The sequence below is a fragment of the Oryzias latipes genome, chromosome 17 (assembly GCF_053564925.1).
Source record: "Oryzias latipes strain Hd-rR chromosome 17, Olatipes_Hd-rR_3.1".
Classification (NCBI taxonomy): Eukaryota; Metazoa; Chordata; class Actinopteri; order Beloniformes; family Adrianichthyidae; genus Oryzias; species Oryzias latipes.
In genome coordinates, this window is record NC_136253.1 from 6,447,261 (window position 1) to 6,468,050 (window position 20,790).

At 43.0% G+C, this 20,790-nt stretch overlaps 1 protein-coding gene across 2 annotated transcripts; it reads right to left on the minus strand.

The window, feature by feature from the left end:
• Positions 1-1,056: 1,056 nt before the first annotated feature.
• Positions 1,057-17,935, minus strand: mppe1 (metallophosphoesterase 1). 2 transcript variants are annotated; one of them, XM_011486078.4, is made up of 9 exons: positions 17,385-17,935; positions 17,158-17,266; positions 16,110-16,213; positions 6,218-6,298; positions 5,053-5,161; positions 4,780-4,860; positions 3,970-4,092; positions 3,652-3,792; positions 1,057-1,917 (listed from the first exon to the last, which is right to left on the minus strand). In XM_011486078.4, the coding sequence occupies exons 1-9, from the start codon at positions 17,633-17,635 to the stop codon at positions 1,741-1,743; spliced, it is 1,176 nt and encodes a 391-aa protein (XP_011484380.1). In that variant the 5' UTR covers positions 17,636-17,935; the 3' UTR covers positions 1,057-1,740. The 2 variants fall into 2 exon arrangements, with proteins under 2 accessions (XP_011484380.1, XP_078791446.1); XM_078935320.1 differs by having other exon boundaries at positions 3,958-4,092; positions 17,385-17,918.
• Between the last annotated feature and the right edge of the window lie 2,855 nt (positions 17,936-20,790).

Sequence of the window (20,790 nt, forward strand, 5' to 3'; positions counted from 1 at the left end):
AACTAAATGGAAGAGTTTGGGAACAACAGCAACTCAGCCTCCAAGTGGTAGACCACGTAAACTGATGGAGAGGGGTCAGAGGATGCTAAAGAGCAAAGAGGTCGCCAACTTTCTGCTCAGTCAGTTGCTACAGAGCCCCAAACGTCATGTGACCTTCAGATCCCAAGCCTAGCACGCAGAGAGCTTCATGGAATGGGTTTCCATGACCGAGCAGCTGCATCAGAGCCACACGTCACCAAAGCATTGATGCAGTGGTGGAAAGCACGCCGCCACTGGACTCTAGAGCAGTGGAGACGCCTTCTTTCCATCTGGTAATCTGATGGACAAGTCTGGATTTGGAGGTTGCCAGGACAACGGTACATTTCTGACTGCATTGTGCCAAGTGTGAAATTTGGTGGAGGTATTATGGTGTGGGCTTGTTTTTCAGGGCTTGGCCCCTTATTAAAGGAACTCTGAATGCTTCAGGATACCAAAACATTTTGGACAATTCCAAAACTGACCTGAAACTGAGATTCAGGCCTTCTCCACCAACATCAGTGTGTGACCTCACCAATGACCTTTTGGAAGAATGGTCCAAAGTTCCTAGAAACACTTCTTAACATTGTGGACAGAATAATTAAAGCTGTGATATCTGCAAAAGGGGGGCCGACATCATATTGAACTCTATGGGTTTGGAATGGGACTATGGTTCATATGTGAGTCAAGGCAGGTGAGCCAATACTTTTGGTAATATACATACAGTACAGACCAAATGTTTGGACACACCTTCTCATCCAAAGAGTTTTCTTTATTTTCATGACTATGAAAATTGTAGATTCACACTGAAGGCATCAAAACTATGAATTAACATGTGGAATTACAGTATATACATAACAAAAAAGTGTGAAACAACTGAAAATATGTCATATTGTAGGTTCTTCATAGTAGCCTCCTTTTGATTTGATTACTGCTTTGCACAGTCTGGTGTTCTCTTGACGAGGTTGTGTTAATTCATAGTTTTGAATGTAATTAAATTCTGTATAAGTTGGTTCCTTTCACACACACAACTGAAAGTGGTTGTAGATCTATCCACCAGAAAAGGTTTATTATGTACACTTTGTCAGAAACATTTCAACATTTTGTCAAAAACCCTCACACATATTTGGCACAAAAAGATAAATATTTTTTCTGATATGCATCATCAAAACAGCAAAGGTCTGAGATGAGAGGTCGGTGGTGGATGTGTGCTTGTGGCTCACGGGAAACATCAGAGGAAGAAACACGAGGCACCAACAAACCTGAAGCTTACCTGCTTCGGTCAGGTAGTATTTACATCTGTGCTCCCATCATTTCAAACCCAGTGTGCTATAGAATCAGTATTTAGTTTAAAAAGCTTCCGCGGCATCACTTCATAAATCTCAGAAATGATCTACTGGAGTTTCTTCGTGTTATCCGTTTGGCTCATTGGCACATCAGCAGCATATCAATACAATAAAAACACCTCATTAAAGTACATACTCTTATCCTTCACAGTGCAGTGATTTGTGCAGGCATGGTTCAGATTACAGGGTGTGCTTTGCCTCTACCATGATTTACACAGGAATAGAACCCCCACACACATTATCGGGATGCAGAAACAGAAGGAAAGGTGCATTGACAAGGGAAGAACTTTTTGGCACGATCGAGGGACAAGTGACGTTGGATGTGAAGAAATCCTCACTCAAAGGGCCACCGGCTGCTGTGCATTGTGGGTAATGTGCTTCACATAGACTTGTGCTTCCCCAGCAGGCAGAGGCTGCAGAGACCCTTCATGACCAGACAGTGGGCCAGAAAGAGGAGCAGCAGGAAGGCCCCCGCAGAGCTGTAGACGCTGATTACCGTGCTCTCCTGGGGCAGGAAGCACTTGGAAAGGGTGTAGCTCCTTGGTGACACTGACGCCTGTCCAGAGAAAAGATGGTGAGGTTGTAGTTTCTGCATGAGCCACTAGAGGGAGTCCTAACAAATGTCATTGGTCTCGTGCTTTAAAATCCATCTCATTCAGAAAAAAGGGAATACATTCAAAGACCAAACAAGAAAAACAAAACAAAACACAGAAAAAACAATTGACTCCACTGAAAATGCATTATTAATTTTAAAAAGGAAATAGCAGTCAAATCATCTGGTAGAGATGATAGCTTAACCCTTGTGCTATCCTAGACACTTTACCATTGGGAGTTGGGTCATCTAGACCCACTAGACAGTGCTCTGAACCTTTTTTCTTCAATGATTTGTGATCTTCACTGGTGTCCATGGATTACATGAAATCTTTCCACCTTTATCCACCTTTGTCATGGTAGGGAGAACACGTCAATGTAAGGGTGGGGTCATCTAAGATAGCACAAGGGTTAAGTTTAATGAACTGTGGATTTTGATGCACCATCACTCAAAAACGATTCTCTTTGATGGGTCTCACACCATCACGTGATCTGCTTGTTAACCGTGACAGCTGTTTGGTGCCGAGCATAGCCTTGGTTTCTGCAGGTTTTCAGCGGCAGCCTGCTGATGCATGAACCAAAGCAGAGAGAGGGCGCTGAGAGTCTGCGTCGAACTCATTTCAGGAGTGTGACAGTCGAGCCTAAAACACACTAAACGACACCTGAGGGACACCAGCGAACCCCCAGTACGAGCTAGCAGGGGAAATTGCCAAGCTTACAAGTGGTATATGATTGACTTACGTATATTAAACACCAACTTAGTGGCTCTGTGGCGGAATGTCCACCCTAAGACTAGAAGATCGTGAGTTCAAATCCAGGTCACGTCGAACCGAAGACTCTAAAATGAGACACAATGTCTCCCTGCTTGACACTCAGCATTAGAGGCTTGGATTGGGGGGGGGGGTTAAACCGTTAAATGGTCACTGAGCACGGCTCTGTCTGCAGATGTTGACAACTAATGGTACTCTATTTTACCTCAAAGGTTAAGTACACATACAGTATCTTCAGTGTATTAGGAAACCCCACAAGTAGTTACTACTTTTTTATACTAAGATGTTTTTCCTTTATTATTGTCATTGTTATTCTTATAAATGATAAATAATGAATGCTTTTCCTCATGACTGATTTTAAATTGTTGTAATGTATACTTTTTTAGTTGATTAAAAACATTTAAGTTAAAGGAACTGCATCAAAGACCTCATCTTATATACTTTTTCTAACATTGATGTTCAGTTTAAAGCTTAACCGTCACATCTGGAGGATAAAAAACTAACCCACAAATAGGAATAAAACCCTCAGTACACTGTTTTACAGCTTTGATTATGGCAAAGCATTCTGGGAAAGGAAGGATTTTTCTCTAATCCACAACAGGTTTAAAATAACTTTGATCCCTTATATTTTCTTTTCTTTGTGCTTTATCTTCTGGGTTTGTGTTATAAATCAGGTTATCATATGGTGCCTGATTATCCACTCTTGGATATTTTCTATAAATTTCTGATACGTTTCTAAAATATTGAATAAATGTGCTCCTAACCCAATGTTAAAGTGTAAAAGAAGACCTCATGACAGGTCAGACATTTTCAAAGGAGCGTGCATTTGTTAAGGAAACTTGTTTGTTTCACATCAGCAGAATCGTCACGGAAACCTGCAGCTGCATGTCTTCCGGCTTCGCACGCCCCCTGCAGGTTTTTTCACTCACCAGGATGAAGCTGGGGTTGTTTCTGTTCCTCCAGCTGAAGGACGGCACGCTGATTTCTGGATACTTGTTGTCATGGAGAACCTCACAGCCGCTGTGGGTGTGTCCGCTCAGAATGAGGCGGGGCTTAAACCACTGCAGCAGCTGAGGGGAGAAGAGCGTTTTGAACTTAAATCCCTGCTTTCGCCATACAGGGTCGTGTAACAGCACGCTGATAAGACACCTTAAGTTTTTCTGAAGTGCTCAACAAAAATGTAAGGTTATGAGAAAATGTGAATGATTGTGCGGAGCACCCACCCACCCAACCACCCACCCACCCACCCGCTGTGAGGCGTCCTTGGACAGCACGTCGTACTTCTCTCTGAACAGCAGGTGTCTCTCTTCGGGCAGCGCAGCATCTTCTCCCCTGCAGCCAGCATCACTTTCTCTGTACAGAGGATAGTGCTGGATGGAGGAAGCAGCAGAGAGTCAGCTGATCCGGCTTCATCCAAACAAAAAAAAAACAGCAGCTCATCATAGATACTGAAGGAAAAAACAAACAAACTGAAGATGAAGGGATTTCTTAGTCTGTTTCAGGTGTGTGGGGGTCTGGAGCCCCCACAGGACGGGCACCAGTTTGTTAAAAAGTGGGGACAACACAATCCTGGAAGGATTTTCTTTAATCGTCAAGGAGACTTAAAATTTCAGCTAAGCTAATAAAACAATTATTTAAATGCACATACCTCTTAGAAAAACCCGATCCTTAAAGTGCATTTTTCAGTTAAATGGGTGTTTATATTTTTCAGGCAAAAATGCATAACATTTAAATTCATACACAATTATAAAGAATGTTCTTCAACATGATGTCTTTTAAATATCTTTAGGAAATATTACGCCAGTCTGACTTATCAATACGACTGCACAAATCCTGAAATAGTGAACTATTTTCATTCTTTTGGTAAGGAAAATCCTAGAGAGACTCAAAATTTAAGATCAATTTCACACAAAATGATCAACAGAGGATCTACAGGGAAGCCTCCTTTTTGCTTTTGGACACATTTTTGTAGATTTTTTCTAAATATTCCATATTGACTGAGTTCAGAAAAAGCCCAGAACTCTAAAAGCAGCTGAGATGACATCCGTCCACATTACCTGTAGCATGACGGGGGCTGTGGGTGGATAAGGATGGGCGCCGTCACAACTCTCCGTCTTTTCACTGCCGGTCTGCGAGTTCTGCAGAAAAGTAAAGAGCTTCTGAGCCGACTTGCATCCTGAGCCAACACGTTGAATCTATTTATCTAAGCGGTGGCTGTTTTCTGCAGATTAGCCAAAAACTGCATGATAACGAAGAGAAGAGAAGAGAACCTGCTCTCCCTCCGTCCCCACCTTTGTTTCTCTGTAGTTCTGACAGAAGTTTCCTCTCACCTGAAGAGAACAGTTGAGTTCTCTGGAGAGTTTGATCAGCTCTTTCTCCACCGACTGGCAGATGGGGCATCCGTCGCCATGCAGAGCGACGCTGTTCACCAGCAGAAAGCTGCGGGGAGAAGAGGATGTGACACACAGTTGGAGCTCCTCTTCCTCCTTCACTGAGCACCATTCTGGTTGTGCACAAAAACACAACTCGCACACAGCTGCTTATTTACACAGCCAGCATGGAGGCTGTTTGTCTTTGTACGTCTCACTTTTCTGTCCACCAAACACAAATTCAGATTTAGTCTGCTCCTGATGTTTGTCGACGACCAAGAGAAATATCTGAATTTATTTTTATTTCTCGAGGATCTCTGGGAAGCATTGATGTTACAGTAAGTCCAAACACCACCTGACTTTGGCAACCAGGAGATCCAGAGGACCAAAGACTGCTGACATGAAGCTAAAAGCTAAGAAGCATTAACCCCCTTAGCCTCGGAGTCTGGCAGAATTTATGTGCAAAACCTCTCTGCTGCGACTGTTATTTAAGAAAGAAATGTGTCCATCGGCTCACGCTGTCCTTTTTCTAATGTTGCTATTATGGAAGGAGAACAAGAAACCCGAACCATTACACTTCTAATATTTTTATTTTTCTCGTTTACAGACTGTAATGGTGTAATTGGTCCTTTTACTGAATGTGTTTGGTTAGCAACGGCAGCATCTCTGATGTGGACCCCAACACTGGATCTGACGCCACTTGGACTCCACGACAGTTTCTGTTGTTGAATGTTGGAGCTGGACAGATGATTTAAAACTGCCTTGTTTACTAGCATCTTCCTGAAAGTCAGTCCCAGGGAGCTCCACCTGAGTTAATCAGATGTTTCGTGACACATTTCACCTCAGAAGACTTCAACAAAGCACAGAAGTGAGAGTTTTGCATTTAAAAAATGAATCACTTGCTGTCAGGTTCAATCATCATCAATTAATTCAATATTTAAAGTTCAGGATGTTGTTGCTTTTTTAGTTTAGCAGAAGATCCTTCAAAAAGATCAAACAAAAGACAGCAGTTTCCATTGAATTGATCTTTTTACAATTAATTACTCTAAATTGTGCAAGCTCAGAATCAAGGCTGTGCAGCTGCTTTATCTTGAAAAAGTGGACAGAACTGCCCGTTGTCACTCACTTGACTCCCTTCTTGGTGACGATTCGGGTGGAGGAGGCGTTGAAGACCTTTTCAAAGCGCTGCAGCTTAAACCAGTCCATCCTGCGGGGGAGACACAACACGTCTGTCACGCTGCGTGAAAGGCTGCGGCGCGGTCTGTCTATCTGTCTGTCTGTCTGTCTGTCTGTCCTGCAGGGTTACATCAGAGCCGTGCCAGCTCATTTCCTGCTGCACGGGTCTAATCCTGGCATGCAGGGGTTACCGCCATCAGCACGATCCCACATAGCAACAGGCATCAGACGGAAAAATGAGGGACACGTCGATTCTGTGAAGATTCTCAGTCATCCAGGTCATGTTGTCACATGACATATATGGACGGAGAGGAAAACATCCCTCCCTGGAACTGCACCCACACATCGGCTCAGACACAGGGGTTCAAATCTAAACTCAGGGAGTGGAAGAATTCACTCGCCACATGAGAAACATCAGGTCATTCTGAGGACCAAACTGCAGGGTTTCTATGAAGAAAGGCAGGATACTGACCAGCATCCCAGGTATGACTCCCACCATCCACTTCAAAATAACCCAGGAGTAATCACATCACAGCACAGAGCAAAGGTATTACTTACAAATTCACTCACAATGGTTGGTATTTTGGCAAAAGATGTCCTGGATCCTGTTTAGGTCAGTGAATTGGATCCAAAATCAAAAGTGAATCGAATTGTCAACCACAAATTGTGATCGGAATCGAACCGATGACTCGTTCCAGCCCTGACGCTTAAATATGGGCTGTTTCAATGGAACAGCCTACAAACAGGGAAGGAGACGTTTTCCACAAGGAGAAGCTGGACCCACTCCAGGGTTCCTGCTGAACCTGGAGAGAAGTATGGTGGACCGCCGGCGCCGGTGGGAAGACAGAATTTGTTCTGCAGAAAATCCATTCAGGAAGTCCAAGGCTCTGATTGTTTCTACTGTGATGTCATTTCCTGCAGCTTTGATCTGCTGTGGATGCTGGTTCCGTCCATGTTGAAGAACGCGGTTTGTTGCCTTGTTACCACTGCGTTATCCAAAGAAGATCAAGCTGTGACTGTGCCCCCTGCTAAGCCCTGATGAAGATGATGATAATGATGATGATGATGCTTCTCACTGTGATATTTTCTATGAAGATTCAATTAAACAGCACAAAGCTGTGACATGTTAGATCTAACTCTCCCTGAAGGAGAGAAGTTCATGTTGAAGCTTTGCTGCTGCACGGTGGAGCAGTGGTTAGCACTCTTGTCTCACAGCAAGAAGGTCCCTGGTTCAAGTCCTCAGCTGGGTGAACACCAATGGAGGTCCTTTCTGTGTGGAGTTTGCATGTTCTCCCCCTGCATGTGTGGGTTCCTTCCTCTGTCTAAAAACATGCTTTATCATAGGTTCATTGGTTACTAGGGTTGTGCCGATGGACGATGGTCCATCGTGATGGGTGACTGACATCCCGATGGAGAGACCACCATCGTGATGCCACGCCCCCGCCACGTTGCGCGTCGACACCATAAGCCGCGGTTACATGTACAAAATATCTTGATGGGATCAATGGTCGGATTAGAATCCAACCGTGTACATGGGCCCAGAAAAATGTTTTTAGATTATAAAAACGTTCACTAAGGTCACACTTTCCGTCGGAATAAATCATTCGCACATGCGCAGTAGGGTTTGAAAAACGGAAGGATATAAACTCCGCCGAGCGGCTTTTTTTTTCAAACTTTATTGTATGTAACAATTCAATACAAAACAATGTTAAACAGCGCCGAGCGGCTTTATACATTGACATGTCAGCTCGGTAATATACGAGACGGTCTTCTAAACGTGCCTTTAATAATGTTACGGTTATTATGAAACACCTGTTCGCTCATCATTTGAATTTTAATCCTTGTGGTCAGTGCTTTTTCTGAACGGAGCCAGGATTAGCAGTATGCTAACACGGGCTAACAACATTAGCTTTGGGTGGTGCTGCTTGCTGGCTGCACGTAAACATGTAAGAATAACATCAGCCTTTATTTAGTCGGGACACGACTGGAAACACAAATCCACGTGATTGTTTGAATGTTTTCTAGGGACTGAGCGACATTTCTGCTTTGAAGCTCAAACCGCTGTGTGTGCTGACGATCCGAGCTGTGCACAGACACACACTTTTAGACCCGGTTCTACTAGCGGACTACTTCTTTTCTATTTTGTTAGTTATTTTTTTTGTTAAAGTCACTTCCCTCAGTTTATACTGGATCATCGCGGATTAGTCATCAGTTGGGAAATAAAATGAAAAAAGCAAAAAATCGAATAGCAGTTATATAAGAACGAAAAATGTAAAAATACCCCCCCCCCCCCCCCCCCCCGACGATGTCATCGTCCATCCCGATGGTTGACAGCAAACATCGTCAACGGCCAATTTAAGGGACATCGCCCAACCCTATTGGTTACTCTAAATTGTCTCTAGGTGTGATTGTGGCGACCTGTCCAAGATGTCCCCTGCCTTTTCCGCAAGTGGCTGGGATAGGCTCCAGCAGCCCCCTGACCCCGAAAGGGATAAAATGGGTTTAGAAGATGGATGAATGAATCAATGAAATATGGTGGAACCTATTCCATAAAAAAGCAGGTTTATTTCTGCTTTCCATTTCATATGCAGCTGATCAAATGTGGTGTTTTGAAGGAAATGTCTATTTATGTTGTGGATTCTCAAGCAGGGTTTTGATTATCATTTGTGAGAACGAGTTAGAAAATCCTGACAGTGGATTCATGTTTTTAGAGGAGCAGTTGTGGAATGTGGGACCAGAATCTATTTTTAGGGATTACATGTTGTGTGTTTCCCTCTTAGAGAAGCACTTTCCCTCACACACAGTCTTCTGTGTGGAGGTCTCCTGCTTTGTCTGGCCTTCCATTAAAGACCCACTGATGAAAACTGAGATTTTGGGGTTTTTGACGTGTTCTTGTGGCATTTTTTTCTCATGATGGAGGACATTTATAAAGACAATTAAGATTAAAGCTGCATTTTTTTCTTTATTCAAATTGTTGTGAATCAGATGCTGATGAAAATGCTGTTAGAAAAAGATAATATTTGTGACGTAGAAAATAAGCTCCCTGTTCCAGAAGGATTTTCTAGATAAAACTGGCAACCTGGAGGTTTTCTGGTCTGGCTTTAAATTTCTACACAGCACAGAGTCAGCTCTGCTCAGGGTGTGTAACCACATCCTTTTAGCTACAGATGCTGGGGACTATGTGGTTCTGGTGCTACTGGATCTTACGGCGGCCTTCGACACACTACATCACTACATTTTGATCTCCCAATTACAGCAACTGGTAGGCATCCGTGGCACTGCTCTGCAGTGGTACAGGTCGTATTTGGAAGATAGAACGTTCTGTGTAAATTGAACTAATGTTCAGTCTTCCATTGCTCCTGTACTGTACGGTACGGGGTCCCGCAGGGTTCAGTCCTTGGGCCTTTGCTATTCTCCCTTTACTTACTCCCCCTGGGTTCCATTCTTAGAAAGCACAACTGTGCTTTTCATTGCTATGAGGATGATACCCAGATCTATGTGCCATTACCTAAGAAGGATGCCTACTCCATCTGCCCTTTAATTGAGTGCTTCGAGGAATTAAGAGCCTGGATGGCTCTTAACTTTCTCCACTTCAATAAGGAAAAGACAGAGGTGATTGTCTTTGGTCTCAGTGTCAACAGTGAGTCACACCCTATAGCTAAATCTACTGTCACAAACTTAGGAGTGAAGATGGACACTGGTTTTAATTTGGACAAGCAGATCAGTTCAGTGGTGAGATCCAGCTTCTTTCAGTTAAGGCAGCTGGATAAAGACAAATCGTTTTTATCATGAAAGCACTTTGAGACAGTAATCCACGCCTTTGTTACAACTCGGCTAGATTACTGTAACTCTCTTTACTTTCACTCGTCCTTGTCTCGTCTCCAGCTGGTGCAGAACGCTGCTGCACGTTTGTTAACTGGAACGTGGCACAGAGAGCATACAGTATATCACCAGTTCTGGCTTCTTTCTCTACACTTAAAATTCTTTCATTTGTTTTTAAATCTTTAAATGGTCTGGCTCCGCCCGATCTCTCTGAGCTGCTACAGCTAGATTCCCCTATGTCCAAGAAAACAACAAAGGTTTCCGATCTAAAAATGTCATAATCATCATTAACCCTTGTGCTATCCTAGGCACTTTAAAGTTGGGAGTGGGGTCATCTAGACCCACTAGACAGTGCTCTGAACCTTTTTTCTTCAATGGTTTGTGGTCTTCACTGGTGTCCATGGATTACATGAAATCTTTCCACCTTTATCCACCTTTGTCATGGTAGGGAGAACACGTCAATGTAAGGGTGGGGTCATTTTGACCCCACAAGATAGCACGATAGCAAGATAAATGATATCATATTACCTTTGGCACACTAAAGCAGTGTTTTTCAACCAGTGTGCCGCGGTGAGATGGTCAGGTGTGCCGTGGGAAATTACCCATTCACTGATCTAAAATCATTTACCATCTCCAGGAAATCAGCTCTTTGTTCATCCAAACAGGCCCTGATAAAACACTGAGTAGTTAGTAATATGAAAGATCGTAAAATACTTTTTCTTTGTGTTTATTTGATTCTATTAACGACATTTTGATAAGAATGACGGTACCACGAATTAGCTGCAGCTATAACTGTTTTAGGAAAAGTCCCGCCCCTTTAACTGTCTCCACCAATCATTTTTGGAGGCTTAATCACATGTTATCAATCTGACCAATCAGAAGTGGTTAAAGTCTTCACTTCCTTGTTCTGATTCTGCTCGTGAAGTCTCTCAGTTCCAACAAAAATACCAGCTAAAGCTCGTCTTTAGCTGTGTAGCTTTCTGCGGGATCCGGTATCAGAACGTGAACAAATGATCAAAACAATGAAGCTCAGAGACACTAGTCTGTTTGCGTTCGGCAGCTGATTGCACTAAATCTCCCATGATGCATTGGGTTAAAGTGACAGCGTCTCTGCGCTACAATGAATCGTCCTTGTTAAACGTCTTGAAACAACAACGAACACACATCAAACTGTTTTTAAATCTTCTAACTTAACTTTAATAACATCTTTTAGAAAAAACAGCTGCAACTTCCAGCTTTTTCTGCCACAATTATCACAAAAATGCATGTGAGATTGTGGAGGGGCTGTAGATCAATACAGACTATGAGTTTCTCCTTTTTTTTTTCTTGGATGCTTGTGTGCCGCGGGATTTTTGTCAAGGTTCAAGTGTGCCGTGGCTCAAAAAAGGTTGAAAAACACTGACCTGGTATGCCACAGCACACTGGTTGAAAAACCCTGCACTAAAGAACACATTTTCTATAAAATAGTTATTAGTTATTTTCGCAGCTCATTGTCCTACCCGGAAGTAAGACGATTCTATCTCTGAGGCATCTCTGACGTCATCCTAGAGTCGGCCTCAGCAGCATGTCTGCGTTTCGCCCATGAAAACCAACAACATTCAAATTTGGCAAAAATTGATGTGCTGAACGTGCACAGGAAAGGTAAAGCGTTTAGCCGATCACCACTAGCTTCATGAAGTTTACTAACTTTGTCTACTTCAGCTTTACAAATATTATAAGTACTTGTTTTAGTACTTTGTCTTTCAGACTTTCGGAACCTTGCAATGCATTATTTTGTTTTTGTTTTGTTTGATATCCATGTAAAACTCAATAAAAATGCTTTAAATCAAAAAACCCTGCATAGATTCTAAATATTGTGTTCCAGAAGCAGGAAAGCAGACCCAGACCATAACAACACCTCTACCGTGTTTCACATCAGAGACATTCTTTTTCTTGGTTTGTTTTCGTTTTGTTTGTGAACATGGAGCTGATGTTGCTATAGAAAATCTGCTTTTGTCTACTCTGTCTAAATACCAGTCTCCAAGAATGTTTGTCAATGTGCAAAGCAGAAACTTCCAGCCCAGCTTTCTTATCATTTATGGTTTCCTCTGTGGTCATCTGTCAGAAATGATCTGAAACAGAAGGGTGGGGTCATTTTGACCCCATAAGATAGCATAAAGGTTAACTTTGATGTCCTTAGAGGTTGATCTGTACTCCAACCATCAGCTTGTCCAGTGAATTACAGTCCTGAGGAGCACAAACTGTGCTATAGTCAAATTATTTACAATCTTTTCCAAAAGTTCCACTATCCATCACTTATTGGTTAATTTGTTTTACAAAATGATTTATTTAACCCTTGTTCTATCTTAGATGACCTCCCCCCTTACTTTGACATGTTCTCCCTACCATGACAAAGGTGGAGGGATTTCATGTAATCCATGGACACCAGTGAAGATCACAAATCATTGAAGAAAAAAGGTTCAGAGCACTGTCTAGTCCAGGGGTCGGGAACCTTTTTGGCCGAGAGAGCCATAAACGCCACATATTTTTAAATGTAATTTCGAAAGAGCCATACAATATTGTACTGTCCCTTTCCCACACTGAGGCACGGAGACTTAACCTCTTTTAAAGTTCTTTATTCTGGTTACTGCAGGCCGCAACAAACGCCGTACAATTAATTCAGCAACTCCTGAATCTCTCCCACTGAGACAAGAGCGCTTCTCCCAACTTTATATTCGCTCACTGCCGCTGCAGCCCTCCCATTTCCCTTATTCGGCCCATAGCTGAACCCCATTGGTCCAAACTACCTAACAACAGGCTGAGCGACGGAACTGAGGGCCAATCAGATCTCTGCTTGATGCGTTCATTGAACTCCAGAATCTTTAACACGGCCCGACAGTCATCCAACTCAGACCGCGACAATATGTTTAAAACTAAACATACAAATGAATGTGTGTATTTGATGTAATTTCAACATTTTTAAAGTACAATAAGTCTGTGGATCCTTTTTAATAACATTGTTATGCTGTTGCTAATAAATGATGAGTATTTCTCGTGGTAGTTTTGCTGATGGTCTAGTCTGGTTGATACATGGTGAGTTTCTGCTTCATGCAGGCGTTGAGACTTTAAACGTGATCGTAGGTCTGAATGTTCTGTAGATGTGAGAAAGACTGCTCACATGCAGACGGGGAGCCAAACACACACTCACACACTGCAGTGAGTGACGGGCAGCGGGTTTTACGTTTTTACAATCCCTGCGCGATTCACCTGCTGCCTGTCCACACAACACCTCAGCCCCACCCTCTGCTTTCTCCCTCACACATCCCGTCCCCGCTACTGCGCGCTCTTTCTCAGAGACGGGAGCTCGCAGTTTTAGGCACGGCAATTCATAGGTTTCCGGGTGGTACAAACTCTGTAAAATAATAGACAATTGTAAACTTATACTAGTGCTGGCGCAGATTTCTCTCTCCAAGCACCGCTACTACTGCGCGCCTCTGGCATCGCATCGCGCCCGAGAAGAGCTGGTCTAATGAAAAAAAAAAGTATAATTAAAGATTTGTCTGCGAGCCACATGTGACCATCAAAAGAGCCATATATGGCTCGCGAGCCATAGGTTCCCGACCCCTTGTCTAGTGGGTCTAGATGACCCAACTCCCAACGGTAAAGTGCCTAAGACAGCAAAAGGGTTAAACAATAATTGTTTACATTTTCTGCAGCGTCTAAATGCAAAAGCTGCTCAACCAGACCAACAGGATACACAGAAAACCCTCCAGAAAAATGAGGATGAACCTGTTCTTACTCATAGGGGAAGCCGATGTGCATAGAAAAGGAAAGCGTTTAGTCGATCACTGCTAGCTCCACTGAGAAAGTGGGCGTGTCTGTTAGTGTGCGGGCGGGGTTGGCAGTGCAGACTCTTCCTGGAAAGGGCGGTTGCTCACTTTGTGAAGTCACAATGTGAGGAACCGCCCATTTTTCTGGATTGGGAGGGGCTGGTGCTCAGAGAGCAGTTTTTAGAGGAATACTCAGAAATGCATGAATGGATCAAAATAGCACTTTGGGGTCGATTTTTGTGAAGATTTAACATTAAAACACACTTAAAAGTTTTGAAAGGTTGATTTTGCATGATATAGGCCTTGTAAAGCTATAAGCTCTAGCAGATAACGTCATCTTTAAATGTAATGCAGTGGTTGTATGGGTTCATTAGAGCACCCGGCATTCACACATATAAGCTTCAAAACTGAAAATCTGAAATTGAAGTTCATATTTTGGTGAAACAAAAAAACATTCAGATGTCAAATTCTTTCGAAGTGTTTCATAAGCTGTTTGTCAAAAGTGGTTGATTTATTACTGGGTTTAGTGTATTTATTTTGTCTCATTTATCCTTTGCTTGTTGAATGAGTGACAGTCTTTGATCTAAAGTTATTAGATTAAATGTCACGCCTTTGCTAATTCCACAGTTTATAATCATTTTTAACCTAAACATGAACGTTTCTGACTTTTTCTAGTCGTGCTTTGAGGATCACTCTCAACTTTGGTCCAATTAATAAACTTCCACTCCCGATTCGAGAGGGACTTAAATTTCAAAATAAAAGTTTCAGCTTATAAAGCAAAATTGGGCCATCAGAGTGCAAACATCCACTTCCTGTTCTGATTGGACTGAAAATAAGATCTTTTAATCATTACTGTTTACTTTCAAAAAGAAATATGTAAATTAGCCTAAAGCTATAAGGATTTATACAAAGACTTTCTTATGTTTTAGAGTAATGATATTATATGACTAATATCCTAAAATGCCACAAAACTCTGAATTTGTTCAGGCATTAAGCTCTTTCAAAATAAAAGAGGCTGAAGCTGGCTGGCAGCAGGTCGTCGCGACCAGACAAACCACAAATCCCGCATTCAGTTTAATGAAGTGTTTTGTGTATTGACAGGCTTCACTAAAAGCCGCCTAACTGCCTGTTTAAGCACCGCAACCTCACAGAGAGCATGTTATAGCCCTGGAGTTCTCAGTGATGCAGACAAGGAGCCATTTAATCAATCAGTACTGTCTCAAGCAATCCACAAAACACTCTGAATTATGCAGCAAAAGCTCCCAAAAGAGGTGCAAAATTGACAAACGTTTGCACATAGTTCTACTTTCAATCTGTTTTACAGATGAATATGCAGGTGAAAAACAAAGACCACGTGTCCCTGTGCTGAAAAGGAAACCCACTAATACCATAAAATGAACAATAGATAAACGGAAGATGAACTGCTGTTGAACTGATGAACAGAATCTTTTGAAAATCATAATTACGTCTGCAATTTTTGACACATTGTCTCGTGTATCTAACACCAAATGGAAACCAAATCCATGCTGGGGTCGTGGAGGACAGAGCTGTCTTAGGAACTGCCAAAAGCTACCGTCTACAGCCATTGGCTCACTCCTGGCACGTGACGGGCTGTCCTGCTTACATGGAAAGGTGTCCTGCTCCATCTCATTAACAGTGGCTGATTTCCTGCTTAAAACTGGAGCAAATCAGGTATTCACTCAAAAGTCTTCAGACACATTTGAAGACTTGTGAGGTCCCTTCTGGAGAACATGTCCAGCTTTTTGTTAACACAAGCTTTTTTTTAGCAGTTAAGCTGCATGTCATACTACACAATGCAGGTCCAGGTGTGGCGGAGTGACAGCAGGAAGGGGGGTGTTGGCAAAATTATTATTATTATTCATATTTTACTAACTTTGGCTACTTCAGCTTTACAAATATTATAAGTACTTGTTTTATTACTTTGTCTTTCACACTTTCGTAACCTTGTAATGCATTAGGATTGGGTTTTGTTTGTTATGCATTTAAAACTCAATAAAAATACTTTAAATAAAAAAAAAAAAACCTCCATAGATTCTAAATAATAGGAAAGCAGACCCAGACCATAACAACACCTCTTCCTCTGAACAATTGTTTACAGTTTCTGAAGTATCTAAAAGCAAAAGCTGCTCAACCAGACCAACAGGAGGCACAAATAACCCCTCCAAACAATGAGGATGAGCCTGTTCTTACTCATAGTGGAAGCCGATGTCGTGATTCCCGACCAGCACGACCAGTTCGGTGTCAGTGGTGTGTCTGAACATCCTGTGGAAGCGACGCACGTCGTCCTCCCAGTTCTGCAGAGAGAGCAGCACAATCGCAGCTGAAGCAGCGAGCAGCAGAGAGGGACGCTGAGTGATAACAGATGACGGCTGGCCCAGGAGACGTGAAACCGGTTCAGAACCTTTCTGTTTTTATGGTTTTGCTCTCATTCTTTTCCTAGAATTCTCCTGTGTGGGCCTCAATGTCCAGATTAAAGTTCATTTATCCATCTGGTGAACCTTTTTTGTCCATTGAGGGTCACGGGGCTGCCGGAGCCCCTCGTGGGCGAAGGCTGGGGACATCCTGGACAAGTTGCCAGGATCCACAATCACACACCCATGCACACTCACATTCACAGCTATGGACAACTTAGAGTAACCAGTGAACCTATGGAGCATGTTTTTGGATGGTGGGAGGAAGCCGGGGACCCCGGAGAAAACCCACGCATGCACGGGGAGAACATGCAAACGCCACACAGAAAGACAAACTGGTGTTCTGGTTCAGGTCCCCCAGCCGGAACTTGAACCGGGGACCTTCCTGCTGTGAGGCAACCGTGCAGCCCTTTTCTCTAAAGTTATATTGGGTTTTTCTTGAGTTTCTTATCTAAAAATTGCACATATTTTTAGACAGTTTCCCAGTTTAAAGTCAAACAAGCCAAAGCACACCTACATCCAGAACAGCCGCAGCCCTGTGCTTGTTTCAGGCAGTTCCCTCCAGATTGACTCCCTAAAAAGCCTAAAGAGCAGAACAGAGGAGCTGTCCTCTGCGTGGAAATAAATAGAGCTGCAGGCTTCTCATCTCTCCTTTAATGGGCGCCTAAAGGTTTGTTTCTGTAAACTGAGGCTTGCCTACGAGGATGTGCAGAAACACTTCACGGCTGGTGACAGTTGGGGGCCTGCGCCCCTCACCCTGACGCCCCCCACCAGCGCCCCCACACTGACTGACCGGTGCAGCAGGAGAACAGGGAGCTCCACTTTACCTTCTGCGAGCTCCACTTGCCTTCGTCGAAGATATCCCCGAGGATGAAGACGATTTCGGGCCTGAGGAGCCACAGCGCGGTCTGGAAAGCCCTCTCCATCTGCCATTCCCTGCGTGTGGACACGAGGCGCTGTTATTTTGGATGACGCCCCCCCCCCTCCCCCGCGCGCGCAGAATGGTGGGCGGCAGAGAGATGATGGGAGCCTGAAAAAATGGAAGAGGGATTACCTCCTCAGCTTGTCGAACCAGTGGCCCCCCACAGCTCCGAGGAGGTGGGTGTCGGACAGCACCATGGCGTGGACCGTGGAGTCCGTTGGCCGCCCGTCGCTGCCCTCCCCGCCCCGGGCATGGCTGAGCTTGGGCCAGGCGCACTTCAGGATGGCTGGGTAGTAGATGAGGTACTCGCAGAAGATGAAGGCAGCCCCCACCAAGAAGACGAGCACCACCGCAGACACCCATTTGACGCTAAATCTCAGCATCTCTTTGTTATTCGGCGCTCGGGATGCCCTGAACTGGCGCACAGGTCGTTCTGGCGCGGTCCATCAGGCATCTTCACCTATGACCTGCCTCCAGCCGTGGGATGCTCATGGCAGGTGGCTGCGGGGCCGCGTCAGCTTCACGTCAAGTCCCGCGCGGGCTGTGTGGCTCCAGCCAGAAAGAACCAAATTTAAAAACGCCACGAGCCTTTTAGGACGGACAGAGCATCAGCCGCTGATCCGCCACCGCAGCAGCTGTCAAGCGGCACTCACCACTTCCGCCTGTGCCTTACCAAAATAAAAGCAAAGCAGTCGCTACTGGTTTCAGTGACTGTCTGCTGGTTTCTATTTTCGCTTTTTCTGATTAAAGCTGAAACTGATTTGTTACTATAGTGCTGAAATTCCTTAACCCAAAACTAGTGTTTACTTTTTCACTTTCTGCCTCATTTATTTGAAAAGCACTATGTTCAATATTTTATTCCTGGTGTCACGTCTCTGCAAATATACATATATATTATTATAATAACTGTTATTAAAAGATCTGAATCATAACATGACAGCACATTTACTTGGCTTACTAATAAAACATGAATGATCATTTATTTATTCATACATTTGTGTGTGAGTGAAGGTCTTTGTCTTGATTTGGTTTTTAAAATTGGAAAATATTTTATGTAAAACGTTTTGAGTTATATCAGCAAGAAAGGTGCTGTACAAATAAAGTCGATTTGATTCAATCCAAAGCTTAATTTCAAAATATTACACGTAAGTAATGGATGTGAAACTCATTGTCATGAGTTCAGTAATGTTGACATGTCTGCTTATGCTACTGTGACTAAATCCGAGTCAGGCACTTAAATGTAAAAAGTAATTATTTTTTTGGTATTTTTCAATAACACCTGTTGTTCAATGTGCTTGTTGTTTCACATTTTATTTTGAAAGTACAACTTCCTGCCTCTCTTGAACTAACTTTTTCAAACTTGAGAGACAAATAGCTGATTTGAGCAGAAAATTCCTATGCAGAAAAAAACCCTAAGTGAAAATAATAAAACATAATGTTGATAAAGACAAATCTGATCGGAGATCTGTAAACCCACAAAGACAAACAGATGGGAAGGAGACAACAGCGATGCAACAAATTAGATTAAGTGATTAGTTGTCAGCAGGGCACTCATGAGAGCAGCTCTTTGTTTCTAATGAAACCAGTCCCATAATGGGCTTAGAATGAAGTTACCTGTTTAACCAGTCAGTACAGGGAAGCATTCCTTCACACCCTTCACTGTCCAACACTAACCCAGGAACGAGGAAACCCAGGAGCACTTTCACGCTGAAGATTGATTGCTGGAAACTGATTTTCCAGATTTCCCTCTCCTGCTTTGAAAAAGCATTTGGCTGCAGAGTATGTCTGTGTATGATTGCAGATATAACCAAAAAAAAAAAAAAAAAAAAACAGTTATGGAGGGTAATGTGTCAAATGTTTACAACAAGGACGTATAAAAAAAAAGGTGATCGTGTATCAATCAAGTCAGGAGGAACTGATAAACAGATGTTAAATTAGAAAACAAAACACATATTTTACCTTGGATTAGAGACATCCAGCGCCTGAAGATGCAGAACAAAACAAAGAAAAATCTTTAAACATTCTGTGGGTTTGTCTTTGGATGTAAAGGGACACTTTGCTTTGCACAGATGTGTCTTATCAACACCTACACAACGCTAAAAGATAAACCGGTTTTTAACATTTGAGTGTGTGTGAGGACAGGCCCCGCCCCTTCTAGATTTGTATTACATCTGAACCTCACCGTATTGATAAACATCCAGCAACTTGTTGCTTTATGCTGCTTCATGGTTTTACCCCCCCCCCCTTATAATCACCCTTCTATCCCCCCTCTCTACCCTCTCTAATATCTCTCTCTCTTTTCTTCCCTCCTTTCCTTTTCCGTCTGGTCCAACACAAAAAATCTTCAAATACGATTACAGTTAATAAAGTTTGGCTTGGATTACAAAAGGGGTTTATTCAGACATACCTCTGGTTTGTCTGAAGATTCCTAACCCCTGTTGTTAAAGTAAAATATGTCCAACACAAGAGGCCTTCATCTCTCATCTGTTTGCCCAGCTGTTGGACAGGAGAAGTTAAAAAAAAAATAAGATAAGCCGGTTTTAATGATGTGTTTAAATGTTTTGAGGTCGTATTTTGTCCTATTTGTAAAGTAGGTGTTTGCATATGCATTTTGTATTTTTTTTGTAAATGTGTGTGCGCATTTTTACATCATGGGTAGGGGACTACAGATTAGCCTTTAGCTAATTCTGGCTTTTTAAACCTTTTTTTTAAACACGTTTTTTAAATTGCACTGTCCCCTTTTAAATACATTATAATTATTATTGTAAGCAAAGTTGTGCTGGAGGGTCTCTCTTACGCATGACAGCATACATTCTTCAGTGAGACTACTGAATGGAAGCTGCAAGATGCTGCTGGACCTGCAGAGAGCTGTACTGTTGAGGCAATGAAAGAAGAAAACTAAAGATCTGCCCTGAAGATCTGAACCAAATGAACCAGCAGGGGTCACAGGAGCCGCGGCAAGACGGAAACCTGGTAGACCCAGATCTTCAGGTTAAATTTAAATGACACTTGCTTTTTCTCCATTATGCATGAGAAACTTACTTGTTGCTGTGGTTTGTGGTCTCTTTTTATGTTTTTCTTTGTTGTCTAGATGCATTTATCTAACATTCTATGGTCCTTCGAGCTCGGCTTACAACATATCTGCGTCCCCGGGAGAGGACCACGGAGATTGAAGACTGAAAATTGAAGACAGCCCGTGAGAATCGATCTCCGGAAGAAAGCCCGTCCTGTAAATTCTACGCCGGCCAATCAACTGGTCCAATCCCTGCTTCTGGATTGAAGTGATCCGTGTACCAGTTGGACCACAACAACAAGGCAGGTTAAAGGGCTTATGTAGGGGGTTAGAGTCCCCGAAGTGGCCCAGAAGTCTGAAAAAAGTTAGAGATTCGAGTCCTGTAGTCTGAAAAAAAAGCGCATCTATGGGGGTTCAAGCCCCCGACAAGCCTATAATTCTGAAAAAAGGTACAGGTTTGAGTCCTGTAGCCTAAAGCGCATGTGTAAGGATTCAAGTCCCGAAAAGGCCTAGAATTCTAAAAGA